Genomic DNA, 13,622 nt, shown 5'->3' on the forward strand with positions numbered 1-13,622 from the left:
CCCTCCACCTAGGCTACTCACAGTCCTGGAAAACTTCATTGGGGCCGGCAGCTTTCCTTAGCAGCCATCTCATGGTCCCGGCATCTCCACTGGGTCTCCACTGCAAGCCACGGTTCATCCTTACTCCTCCATTGGGTCTCCATGTAGGCATCCAGCAAACCTGCTTCTCATTACCCATGGCCATTTCTAAAACACAAGACCATGTTGCAAACTCAATGACCCTCTCTTTCCTGCACTTCTTATATTCCATAATACCAGGTAGGGTGCCAATTTGTTAATCCAGGGGGTAATAAAGCAGACTTTGAAGAACAGGACAGTCCTTGAGCACCCAGGCCCCTTCAAAAGAGTCTACATTCTTCCTGTTGCCCCAGTGCAGGTCAGCTGGCCCAATCTCAAAGGTAGTAATCTCTCAATTGCAGCTGAACGGGCAGCAATTCACCCAAAGATTTTTCTTTCTGTGCCATATCCCTCTGCTCACACCAGTTAATTTCTATGCAAAGCAACCCTGCACAGCTTCTCAGGACATGGGCATAACAGCAAGCCTCACATAAACTGCTAGCCCAGTCCAAGCAAAGATATTTCTCACCCTCATAAGCCAAACCTCACAGTCCACAGTTTTTACTGCATTCAGGTCTTTTAACTCTGACCAGAATAGTTCATCAAGCTGTACTTACAGCACTGTAAGGCATCTCTTAGGCCAAGGTTTCAAATCCTTCCAAATTCCTTTTGAAAATCAGATCCAAAAGGCCAAAGCCACACAGTCAAGAGTCTACCAGCAACCCCACTCCTCGGTACCACGTGACTGTTGCAGTCAGGTTCGCATTGCTGGTAGAAATCACCCAACCAAGAGCAGCTTGTGGGAAAAAGAGGTTTATTTTGGCTTACAGGTTCAGAGGGAAGCTCCACTATGTCAAGGAAAAACGATGGCATGAGCAGAGGGTGGACATCACCCCTTAGCCCACATAAGGTGGACCATAGCAATAGGAGAGTGTGCCAAACACTGGCATGGGGAAATGGGCTATAATATCCATAAGCTGGACCCCAACAATACACTGCCTCTGAGAAGTGTTAACTACCAAATATGCATCAGCTGGGAACCTAGCATTCAGAACACCTAAGTTTATGGGGGACACCTGAATCAAACCACTGCACCACAGTACTCAGACTGAAATGTCCTGGGATTTCAGGTGTGTGCCTCACAGTCTACCATGCTCGGATTGCTGGTGTATGCCTCACACTCAAATTTCTAAAAGTAGTTTCCTCAGTGGAATCCTCATGTAAGTCTTTTTTTTTTTTTAACATTCTTATAAGCATTTTGAAGAAATAGGTAAATGTGGCTATCTGGAAGTTCTCTCTGAACATTTTTCTATTCTAGGAAATTCCTATTTGTACAAATTCTTACCAACAGTGGTAAGAAAACAGATTTCACAGGGATTTGATGGGCAAAATGAATCAAATTATGAGTTTGGTGTATGTGTGTGTGTTTATGTAGCCCAGGCTGGACTTCAACTGTCAATCCTATTGGCTCAGCCTTCCAAGTTCTAGAGTTTATAGGCATGGACCACTACACCTGGCTTTGATTTATATTTTTGATTAGTAAATTTGATGACTTTTTAACACATTTCTTCAACATTTATGTGTGATTGTTAGTACTTCTGCCATTTTAATACTGTTGTGTTGAATTGTGCTATCTCTTCTCATTTTGCTTAATAGCCTTTCACATAAAATTAGATTGTTTGCAATATTCATCACAGACATCTTCTTGGCATACCTAATATACAGAAGTGTTAATATTGTTCGGGTTGAACCCAATCATCTTTTACTTTTAAGTCTATTTTAAGCATCTTGGCCTACAGAGCCTTTGTCTCATGATCTGAAGTTTAAGCATAGCTTCTACTTTCATGTGATGTTTGCATTTAACTGTTAAATTCATGTGGAATTTATTTTGGGATATGAGGAAAGCTAGGGATTAGCTCTAATTTTTTCCACATGCCTGGTCCTCACATCACTTATTGACTAATCTCCCTTTCCTCAAGGATCTTTACCACGTACTAATTTTTTATCTATATCATCTCTATTAGGGCCTGTGTTGGAGACATTTGGTTATATTGGCCCATCTGTTCATGGTTTAATTTGGCATTGAAGTTTTATAATACCTTTTCTTTCTCTCTTCCCCCCAGTGATATAATACTTTAAATATACTTTCTCAAAATATTCTGGACTGGATCAAGCTACCAGAATGTTCTTGAAAGGAACATGCCAGGCTACTGCAGGACTGGTCCGTATATAATTCTTGTTGACTGGGCAGCTGACTGGTCTTCCCATCACAATGGTAGGGTTACTATTTTCTTCCAGTAACTCTTCTTTTGATTTCTGTTTTTACTCATCTTGATCTCTTGGAAAAGCATAAAGAAGAAAGAGATTGAACCTTCTAGGGCTGCTTTGGCCAGAAATTAATTTGTGCAGTCACAGACTTTTCAGAAAGATCATCTGCTATCGACCTGAAATCAATAGGTTTTGTTTCATTTGGTTTTTTGTTAATAGTTTTGGTTTAGTTATTTTCATGGCACAGGCAGAAGGATGTCCATAAATGGAATTAGTAGCTGCTCATTAAAAACAGGTGTGGACTCTACTTTTCACTTTATCTTTATATTACCTTGGGCATTGTATCAGTTACTTTCTCCTTGCTGAGATAACCAGATGCAGCTTATGGAAGGAAATGTTTGGGTTTTTTTTTTTTTTTTTTTTTTTTGGCTTACAGTTTTCAGGGAAAGTTTGTATCATGGAGGGGTAAGTATGGCAAGACAGACAGCTGGTGTCTCATCTTCACATCAGCAGAAAGGAAGTAAAACACACACACACACACACACACACACACACACACACACGTACACACACACAAAAGCACCAAGCATGGTTAGACTATCCCAACTCAAGGCCTTCCCCAAGTGACACACATCCTCCATCCAGGCTCTAACCTCCCAAAGTCTTCACAATCTTCCCCAACAGTGCTTCTAGTTGTAAAATAAGTTTCAAAAACATGATGTCCTGGTGCAAAGGTGGCATGTCTGCTATGAGGAAAACCAATAGCTCTCTGATTGAATTCAAGGCTCACTTCACAAGAGGGAATTCCTGCCTCACACTGAAAATCTGATCAAAAACCTGTGTCTGGAGAGGTCATAAGCCTTAGGTGGGAAACTACTATTGATGTCTGGCTAAATTGTTATTCCCACCAAACTACCTTCTACATACTTAGGTTTATGCCAATATATTAATGCTACTGTCACTTTTGGTTAGAGAAGCTTCTCATTTCAGATGGTGGTGACCACAGAGGTGACTCAAAACTCACCAAAGTGCTAAGAAGTGGCAGTGGAATGTCTAGCCCTAAGTGAGACATCTCTACCATACCCTCCAAGGCTTAGGGTCCATGGCAAAGAGGTGGTAGAAGCTGGGCGTGGTGGCACACACCTTTAGTCCCAGCACTCAGGAGGCAGAGGTAGGAGGATTGCCATGAGTTCAAGGCCACCTTGAGAATATATAGTTAATTCCTGGTCAGCCTGGGCTAGAGTGAGACCCTACCTCGAAAAAAGAAAAAAAAAAAAAGAAAGAAAGAAATGGTGGCAGAAAGAATGTAAGAGCGAAAGGATAGACAGGAATGATTTACAATATTGTCTTCCAGACACAAAGTGACCATGGTATCCATGACCTCACAGTGGCGAAGATTACCTACTTAAGACCTGCATAATAGAAAGGTAAGATGATGATATCACAATGGGAGATTAGTTGGAAATAAGAAGGGATTCATGGGGGGGGGGGCTCCTGAGGGGCGTGGGATGATGATCATGGTATACTGTCCACATGTCAATAAAAAGTTGTTAACACCTTTCAAACACATGAGTCTGTGGAGGACATTTTACATTCAAGTCACCACAGGCGTGCTGATGTCAGATGCCAGACCATGTCAAAACGAGGTTTCTTCATGGGCACCCTTCCAGGTCTAACACCGCATGCAATGGGTTGCAGATAGCCCCATCAGAATCTTGACATGAAATCCTCCAACTCTGCCTTCACTTCCCCTCACCCAGTGTTTGTCAGAATTCTGAATTCTTTAGCAGCACCCCGTTCAGATGCCTCTGTAGTTCCCCAGCTGTCCTGCTTTGTGAACATCCTTTCAAGATCAAGGATGGACATGTCCCCAAAGCATGAAGCAGAGAAAAAGCAACGTCTGTACAAGACAAGAAAGTTGGGGGCTTTCTTTTCCTTCCTCTCATTAGTTTAACTTCTGACCAATTTAAATATTTGTTTCTCTCTGTCTCTCTTTCGCTCGCTCTCTGGAAACTGGAAAGTTTAATTTGGAATGCAGTCACGGAGTGAAAATTCTGCTGAGTCTATACTGCAAAACTATGGCACCTAATGAGTAGCACTGATTTCACAGGACATAAGGAAGAAAAGCAAGAAGGCTTGGGAAGAAAATAAGCAATTTCACAATGTTTGTTCAGAATTGAGCTGGTTTCAAGTGTAGCTGGGAAATGTTTCTCATGGGAACGCAGTCAGTCAGTGTTCCTGAAGACCGTCCGTCTCTGCTCGGACCTGGGAAGTAATGAGTAGAAATGACAAGTTTCCTATAACAACTTCAAGGAAATTTGTGTTGGTGGTACCTCTGACTCTCTACTCCTTCCTCTAGCAAAATAACTAAATAACTAATAAATAAGTAGATCTCGTCATGCAACAACAGCAAACAGTGCAGCACATATCTGCTTCAATTAAACTCACCACCACCATCATTATCTTCGAAGTGCGTGTGTTTCAGATACATTTTTGAGATAGTGTGGACAAGATCACCCATGAATCTCCTTGGTCTCCATTAGAAATTGCGATTCTCCACCTTTAATTAGCGTTTTCAAAACACCAAGCACCCAGCTTGAAGTCTCCAAATAAAAACAGGCCCAGATGCTGCGTTCACACTTGCAGGCCTTTAACACTTCATAAGCAGTGGCTTACCCTGCGATCACTCTCCAAACGGTAACACTGGCTCTTTCAGAGCCCCTTGGCCTGCAGTTGGCTCCAGGCACAACCACAAGCATTTACATTCTTGACGGATGTCTCTTAATTATTGACACCTTGGCCCCTGGCTGGCTCAGACATGACTGTCTGGGGGGCTCGGGGCAGGGAGGGGTGATGCAAGCCCCCAGGCACCAGGGACAAGGGACAGGTCAAGTAGGGAAGCAGGTGTGCTGAGATAATTTTGAGAATCCGGGTGGGGGGGTGGAGGGGGGCTTAAGGTCCAGGGTGAAAGAATGCGGAAGCAGAGGCTGCGGCTCGCTGCCCGCCGCTTGAGTAGCTTTGCCCTGACAGGGACTCAGCTTTCCAAGACCCAATCTCCCTCTTCTCAAATGACATGGGAGGAACGTCCATGCCCCCTCTAATGGCTGCTTTTCCTGCTGGTCAAGCTCCATTTCTAGAACACCGTTATCCTCCAGCTGGGGTGGGATAACGCAGCAGCGCTGTCCCCATTCAAACCTGCCAGCTGCTCGTACCATGGTTACCCTCAGTTTGCGAAAGATAAAAAAGGAAGGAAAGAAGGAAGGAAGGAAGGAAGGAAGGAGGGAGGGAGGGAGGGAGGGAGGGAAGGAGGGAAGGAAGGAAGGAAGGAAGGAAGGAAGGAAGGAAGGAAGGAAGGAAGGAAGGAAGGAAGGAAGGAAGGAAGGAAGATGGCAGTGTGACAGGGCGGGATTAGAACCCTCATCGCCTGGCTCTCACCACCTGGGCATATGGCCCCCATACCAGGGCCCTCTCTGAGGACACGGTTGTGTGGAAGGCAATTAAGAGGGTTTCCAAGCCTGGCTCCTGGGGTTCCATCGTGAGCACATCCAGAGCGCGCTTCCCACGCCTCCGCCCTGGAGATCATTTCCAATCCGGGATCTGATGGGTAACTGACAGGCTGCTGATTAACCACAGAGGAGCTGTGGCGAAGCCTGAGGTGGCACCTCCTCTCCAGGTTCGCAGTCCCATGGCCTCCGAGCTGGGAACCGAACCCCACGCGAGGCCCCGCTTTCAGCGAGAGCTGCCGAGTTCCCCGCGAGGGCTCCGCGGCCGGGAGCGCAGCGCCATCGCGTGGCCAGAGCGCGCGGCGCAACTCAGCGGGATTGTGGCTCCCTGAAATTTCAGGACCACGTGAACCCGAGGGTGGAGGGAAGGAAGGAGCACCGTGTTCCCTTGGGAAAGTCCCCTGCCCTTAGCTCAGGGTGCTGGTGGCACGGGTGGCTGCAGCAGTCAAGGAAATAGTTTAGTGGAGATCTTTGGCCAGGCCTGAGCTCGAGCTAAGTTCAGTGCTGGAGAGGAGAGACCACTCCTTGCTTCTCCTGGTTGTCAGGCAGAGGGCGCAGATGAGTCTCTTAGAGACACTGGCTCCTTGAGTGTAGGGCAGGGACAAATTGGGATTTGAGACTCCATTTATTTTCTCAGTAGTTCTTTCAAAACGTACCGAGAGCCTACTGTGAACCAGTACTTAGCGTGGGCCTCGATGACACAAAAGATAAAACGCCATGGCTTGTTTGGATGGGTGACTTCCTTTGTCAATATGGTGAAGCTCGTTGGCTATTTATAATGCCTGAAAAAAAAATCATAAAATAAAAGGCATGGCGAATCACAAAGCTGAACTAGTTATCAGAATGTTTTTACTTGTGAAATGGTCATATGTTTTCTTTGTCAGCGTGTGATGTAATGAGATCTAAAGACCGGTCTGTTGACTATAGTCATTTCAACATGGTGATGAGTCCAAATGGTATTTTGAGATAAGTGCATCAGCTGTGCTGTGATGTGGAAATTACTGAGATTTCTGTTGGAGGAAAAAAAAATCTCAGGCATGGCTGGTCCACCGGGGTATGCTGCATAGATTCAAAATTCAGTAAAATGCGAAATTTCAGTTAGAGATTAGTGAAATAATGACGTCATTGTTTCCCTGTGTTAGTTTGCAGAGTCTCTTCCTTAGTCTGTTGCTATAGACGTCCTTAGTTAAGATGCCTGGTGGAGTTGGGGATGGTGGTGCAGGCCTGAAATCCCAGTTACTAGGGAGGTTGATGCAGGAGGATCACAGGGGCTGGGGCTGTCTCTCTGTGGGAGAGCACTTGCCTAGCATGTATGGGACCTTGGTTCAATTCCCAGTACCAAAAGAAAAGGAAAGCCGGGCGTAGTGGCACATGCCTTTAATCCCAGCACCTGGGAGGCAGAGGTAGGAGGACCTCCATGTGTTTGAGGCCACCCTGAGACTACACATTGAATTCCAGGTCAGCCTGGGCTAGAGTGAGACCTTACCTCAAAAAAACAAAATAATAATAATAATAAATAAAATAAATCATAAATAAAAAAGAAAAGGAAGGGCTGGAGAGATGGCTTAGCGGTTAAGCGCTTGCCTGTGAAGCCTAAGGACCCCGGTTCAGGGCTCAATTCCCCAGGACCCACATTAGCCAGATGCACAAGGGGGTGCACACATTTGGAATTCGTCTGCAGTGGCTGGAAGCCCTGGCGCGCCCATTCTCTCTCTCTCTCTCTCTCTCTCTCTCTCTCTGCCTCTTTCTCTGTCTGTCACTCTCAAATAAATAAATAAAAATAAGCCAAAAAATTTTTTTTAAAAAAGAATGTATACTTTAAAAAAAAAAAAAAGAAAAGGAAGACAAGGGCAGAAATGCACGCTGGGTATGTAACAGTGGTGTTGGACACCAAGGAAATCAACAGACTGCTATACTGGCAATGAGAACTAAAGGGAAGGCTTATGTTGCATGGAATGGTCTAGGACGACTGGTGAAATGGCATTTGACTTTAAGAAACCCCTACAGAGGTAAGGCAAACACCAGTGGGCTCTGCTGAGCTTATAGACCCAATATTGTTTGTGTGTGTGTGTGTGTGTGTGTGTGTGTGTGTGTGTGTGTGTGTGTGTGTATGTCTCCTGCATTAAAGGACACACCACTTAGTGTCCCCCAATCCTGATAGCCAGAGTTAACGCTGTTGACATCCCTATCTAGGCCTTTGAACGCACTTGATTTTACAGGTCTGTCACTCAAATTTCCTAGGTCCACTGTTAGGGCAACCGAGCTGAGGTGAGAGAAATGTGTCCGGCAACACTGAGCCTCCCGAAGTTTAACTAAACTAAAAGGACAGTGTCTCTGAGCTCCCTGTGGGAAGGGGACTCCTAATGTGAAGCACTTGGCACCTCTCAGGACCCAGGTCTTCCCTCAGGAGGGGAATCTACTCAGTGTTCCCTCCATCTGTGGTCCCTAGGGCCCCTTCTGAGCGAGCTGCAGCGTGCAGCTCTCCTCTCCTCTTTGGGGTTCAGGCCAGCGACAGCCCCACAGTCCAAGTGGGGGCGAGCGAGGTGGTGAGGGTGGGGCTGGGGAGAGGCAGCCTTTGTAGCTGGGTAGGAACCAGCGTGGCAAGCTTGCGGGGTGATGTCAGGACTGGCACCGGCAAAGAACAACTTTGTTGACAAGAAGATTAATTAGACAAAGTGAATGCCCGTCAGCCTCTGCTGCTGCCTTCTCAGGGGTCAGCAATAGTCAAGGCGCAGCTAGAGATTCTTTTTTTTCAATCTTTCTGAAAGAAAACTTAATCTCCTAACAAGACAGTCTACAAACAAATCCCGGCCTGCTGGCGGAGCGGGTGTGCACAGGCTTGCTCTGCTCGAGGTTCCGGCAAACTGGCAGCAGGGCCGGGGGCGGGGGGTGGAGCCCCCATGGGGGGGGGGTCTTCTTCCCTTCTACCTGTCCAGACCTGACTCCAGGAAGGATGCTGGGGCCCCCAGCCTTCCTCGCCAGAGCAGATGTCCCTTGTGGGAGCTGGGCCACTCCTCCTCTCTAACTTCCTCCACAGAGAAAGGTGGGCAGCCGGTTGTGCTGAGTCTTCAGAGCGTGAAGGTTTCCACCTCTGACACCTTCGCTCCTTTCAAAGGCCTTCCTTCTCCAACAGACACCTGCCCCATCGTCCTATCATGGGAAGAAGGAACGAGTCAGCAAATGTGGTCAGCAAATATTCCTTGGGCATATTTTTTTTTTCTTTCTTTTTGTGGATGAGTGTATTCCTGCCTGTGCAGGTGGGTACACATGTGTGGAGCCCAGCGGACAACCTCTAGTGTCCTTAGACACCATGTAAGGGTCAAACTCAGATCCTTTCTCCTCTGAGTTCTGCCACTGATTTAGAAAGGGGCTTATATCCTGAAAGGGGGGGCACTGCCATGAGGAAAATAATGGAGAAAATAAAATGCACAAAGCACTTCACTTGGTCTGTGATGAAGACCAAAAAGGTGTTAAGAAAAGGGATGTGATTGAGAGGGCATGGTGCTGGCAATCATTTTGGAAAAGGTAACTGGGATAAAGGAAGTGAAACTGGAGTTGGGACAAGGAGAGGAAGGGAATCTCTTTCTCTGGGAGAGATGACCCCAGTAGCCACAGGGGACGGGAGTTGGAAGGCCCCATCGGCTGCTTTTGTTTGGGTGTTTTGTCCCAGCAACGAAGGTAACTGTACCACTGACACATGCAGAGGTGTGTCTCCTAGGTGAGTGTAAATCCAAGCATCACAGAGGAGGACAGAACTGGGCAGCTTGAGCTGCTGGGCACACAGCGAGTGGGCACACGCATGTGGAAGTCTTGTAGTGCAGGCTTGGATGTGGGATGTTGCCTTGTCCAAACCTGACCTGCCAGATCACAATGAAATCGTGTTTGTTTGAAGTCAAAACATATTATCTTGATTAATAACATTTTCATAATAGATGCCTAGGCCTCCATCTTTATTCTTGCCCTGAACCTCCAAATTTTAAGAATGTTGGAGACAGAAGGAACCAGATTCAAGCAACCATCCCCACAGTGCTGAATCGGGGCTTAGCTACCCGTCAGAGCTGTGATTCTCTGAGTACAGTTGGGGATCCCTGCCTTGACATCTCAGGGAGCAATAACCTGTGGGTCCCATACCAGCAGGACGAGCCCAGTGGGGCTGCAAGTGATGCCTGGGGAGCTGCAGACTTTGCCTACAAGGTGACTCAGGGACTCAGAGATGTGGGAGCCTTACTCTAGGGCATGGGTCTGTGTTTGTAGACCTGAGACCAGCTGGGAGGTATGAAGGGAAATTACCTCATTTCTGATCAGAGGTGTCCAAGGTCCTTTATACTTAGGTGACTCTCTTCCAGTTGCTCATGGAGAGGAACGGGTTCCCCCCAACCAGGAGCCCACCCATGTCCTTCACATACTCCACGGTCCTTCCACACCCCCAGGCACTACGGAAGGGAGCCAACCCCACACATATTGACCGATTCTGCCCTGGGAGAGCAGAGCACGGGGTGAGAAGACTTCTGTACTGTCCTGAACCTGCCGCAGATGTGTGACTGCAGGCCTTATCTACTCTCTGCCAGCCTCGGTTTCCTTGCAGCAGAAGGATTCTACAGATGATCTAGCAACATCTGGCTGAGAAAAGCAAGTCTCTATGGACGGAATCGATTCATCCTTCCCACCCATAAAAGAGAGTGCAGAGAGACAAGGAAACTTCTCTCTCCTTTGGCTAATAGTTTTGGAATGCTGAGTTGTCAGACAGGTGCTCCCGCAGAATGAGGATGGTGGGCATGAGCTCCATTTCCTGATCTCTGCTGCCCTCTGCTGTCCAAGAGTGGCCGGGACTCATGAACGCCACCCATGGTCCAGGACACCACAACTGCATTGAGAGGTTCTCCCACACACGGAGAGCCTGTGGCTCAGAGTGGACAGATTTCCTCTGGGTCACACAGCACAGCGGAGGGCTCATGCCTCCTCCTCCTCAGCCAGGCAGATTCTGCTGTGACTGGCATCACCTGGGCACCTGTAGGGAGTGCTGCTTGTAGAAACTCCAACCTAGGGCAAGATGGAAAATCACATGCCAAGTGAATCTGCTGAAATGAGTCAGAAGATACCCGATGATGAAATAATTAACGTTTAATTGTAAAAAAAAATCGTAACCCCCAAACCCACTTTAAAGGTCTTCTCCAGGACCCACCTGCAGCCCATGTAGAAGAGTGGCGACTGAGCAACATTCTTCCTCCCACAGCAAGTGGGAAGAATGGCCATCCTCATGAGATCGCTCCTCACACTGTCTCGTGGTCCCCTCTCTCTCTAGTCTGGGACAAGCAAGGACGCAGCAAAAGGAGATTGTGCCGGGGACATGCAATGCCCATTTCTTTCTAACTCCTTTGGGCTGCCCTACACCCCAAAGTTTACCCCGTGGCATAGCTGATCACTGCAAGGGACTTCTTTATTGAAATACGGTCATTTTAAGATGACTGTGGCAAATAAAGCCAGATGCACAAAGTAGTGTCTGCATCTGGAATTCGTTCCCAGTGGCTAGAGGCCCTAGAGTGCCCATTCTCTCCCTGTCTCTCCTCTGTATCCTTTTTCCTTGCAATTAATTAATTTTAAAAAAAGACCATGGCAATATTCTATGGCTTTGTGATAACATTTTTATTACTGAGAACAAAAATGTCCAATATAAACTATAAGGGAAGGCTTACAGTTTTAGGGGTTTCACTGAAAGGTAGGCTGCATCCATTGGGCCTGGGGTGAGGAAGAGCATGGCAGCGGGAGAATGAGGCATAAGCTGCTCACCTCACAGTGACCAAGAAGAAGAGAAAGAGGATGCCTGTCCTCCTTTTCCTTTCCTTTCATCTGGATCCCCGTCTGTGGGGATATTCAGGGGCGCTCTTCCTCCCTTAGGCAGTCCTTCTCTGGAAACATCATCCAGAAATGTGCTTTCCAACTCACCCAGGCATCTCTTAACCCAGTCAAGCTGACAAAGACTGACCATCAGAGGCTTTTCCTGTGGACGTTCCTTACATACTTACAGAGGTATGAAGTCCCAAGGGCCAGGGTGATATCACCTTGGGACCCGGCTCTTCTGGCAGGACAGGGAAGGTAGGGGGACCCTATAGGCATGGAGCCTGGGTTAAGAGCACCAGGGAGATGGGTGGGCATCCACATTGGGAGAGACAGAGCCAGGTGGCGCTCTGGAGGGGAGCAGAGGGTCAGGGTGTGGTCTTGGTGCCCACTGTCCTGGGCACATTAAGAGAGCTGACCTCAATAATAATTGAGGGTTTTCCAGTTCTGCCGTCCTCTTTCACTTTCAATGAGGTGGCTGACCTGATGCCAAGATGCAAATCTTTGTGAAGACCCTGATGGGCAAGACCATTGCCCTCGAGGCTGAGCTCAGTGACACCATCGAGAATGTCAAGGCCAAGATCCAAGACAAGGAAGGCATCTGGCCTGACCAGCAGCAGCTGATGTTCCTCAGCAAGCAACTGGAGGATGGCTGCACTCTCTCCGACTACAGCATCCAGAAAGGTTCCACCCTGCCCCTGGTGCTGTGCCTGCAAGGTGGCATCATCAAGCCCTCCCTCTATCAACAGTACAACTGTGACAAGATGATCTGCCCCAAGTCCTATGCTCATCTGCACCCCCATGCTGTGAACTGTTTTAAGAAGTGTGGCCACACCGACAATCTTCGCTCTAAGAAGGTGGTCAAGCAAAGCCATGGCCTTGGAGCCCTAACAAATTCCCCTTATGTTGACCGAAAAGAAAAAAAAAATAAAAAGAACCATGCCATTCCCCCCTTTTGGCTTTAATAGACAAGGTCTTACTCTGTAGCCCATGCTGGTCTCCACTCCCTAGGTAGCACAGGCTGATTTTGAACTCACGATGGCCCTCCTGCTTCAACCTGCCAAGTTCTGACTCCAGGTGTGGGCACCACACCGGGCCTAGTCTTTTCTACATACTATGGAAGTAAGCACATGGAGCTCTGTGCCAGCTTTGCATTGGGTTCGGGAACAGACTTGCCCACGACTCCACAATAAGGGCTGATGGAGCCTCATCTGATGAAACTGCCAAGGGAAGGAGGGCTCCTGCCCTGAGGATGAGGCTCCAGAGCTAGCATGCTTGGAGCACAGGGCATCGAGGAAAGTCGACTTAGAGATGTGGGACCTGGGACCCCCAGGAAACAAGCTCTGCACAGACCGCACTTCACAGCTTGCTCTGGAATTCTGCCTTTCATTTGATTAACAGATGTCAAAATGGAGATCAAGTGAGGAAGGGTCCAGTCCAGCTGGCAAGGGACACCAGGAGGGTGCCACCTAAATCCTTTTTTTTTTGCTTGTGTCTTACTGTGTGTAGTGGTGGTGTGCAGGGTGTATGTTTCCTTTTCATGCCCCATGGGTTTGCCTGTGCACTGGCAGGGGTTGACTGTCTGGTGTCCAACTCCGTTGCTCTCTCTTCTGCCCATTCTTGTTTGAGCCAGTCTTTGACACTGCTCCCTTCATGGGCCTGGGGTTACAAGTGTGAATGGCCACACCCGCTGTTTATGTGGCATCTGGAAATTCAACCTTGTGTGGTTCCTTCAGGCCCTCACGCTTGCTCAGGAAGCACACTTAATGGCTGATCTCTCTCCAGCCCCCACCTAGCTCTTTTCATGCCACATGGTTATGATCCACCCAGCTGTCCCTGAGATGGGTCCAGAGAATGGGTCAGGATGCCTGTGGTCAGCTAGTTGGGAAGATGGTCCTTTTGAAGCCCCTGTGGACTCCGACCACCTGGGCAGCCACCAGGGCCATGCCAGTCCTTGGT

At 47.8% G+C, this 13,622-nt stretch overlaps 1 protein-coding gene across 1 annotated transcript; it reads left to right on the top strand.

Moving 5' to 3' along the window:
- The first annotated feature begins 12,154 nt into the window (after window positions 1-12,154).
- LOC101593801 (ubiquitin-like) lies at window positions 12,155-12,734 on the top strand. The gene is made up of 2 exons (XM_045141803.1): window positions 12,155-12,523; window positions 12,675-12,734. The coding sequence occupies exons 1-2, from the start codon at window positions 12,158-12,160 to the stop codon at window positions 12,732-12,734; spliced, it is 426 nt and encodes a 141-aa protein (XP_044997738.1). The 5' UTR covers window positions 12,155-12,157.
- Window positions 12,735-13,622: the final 888 nt, after the last annotated feature.

This window comes from Jaculus jaculus, chromosome 1 (genome assembly GCF_020740685.1).
Source record: "Jaculus jaculus isolate mJacJac1 chromosome 1, mJacJac1.mat.Y.cur, whole genome shotgun sequence".
In the NCBI taxonomy this organism is placed as follows: domain Eukaryota; kingdom Metazoa; phylum Chordata; class Mammalia; order Rodentia; family Dipodidae; genus Jaculus; species Jaculus jaculus.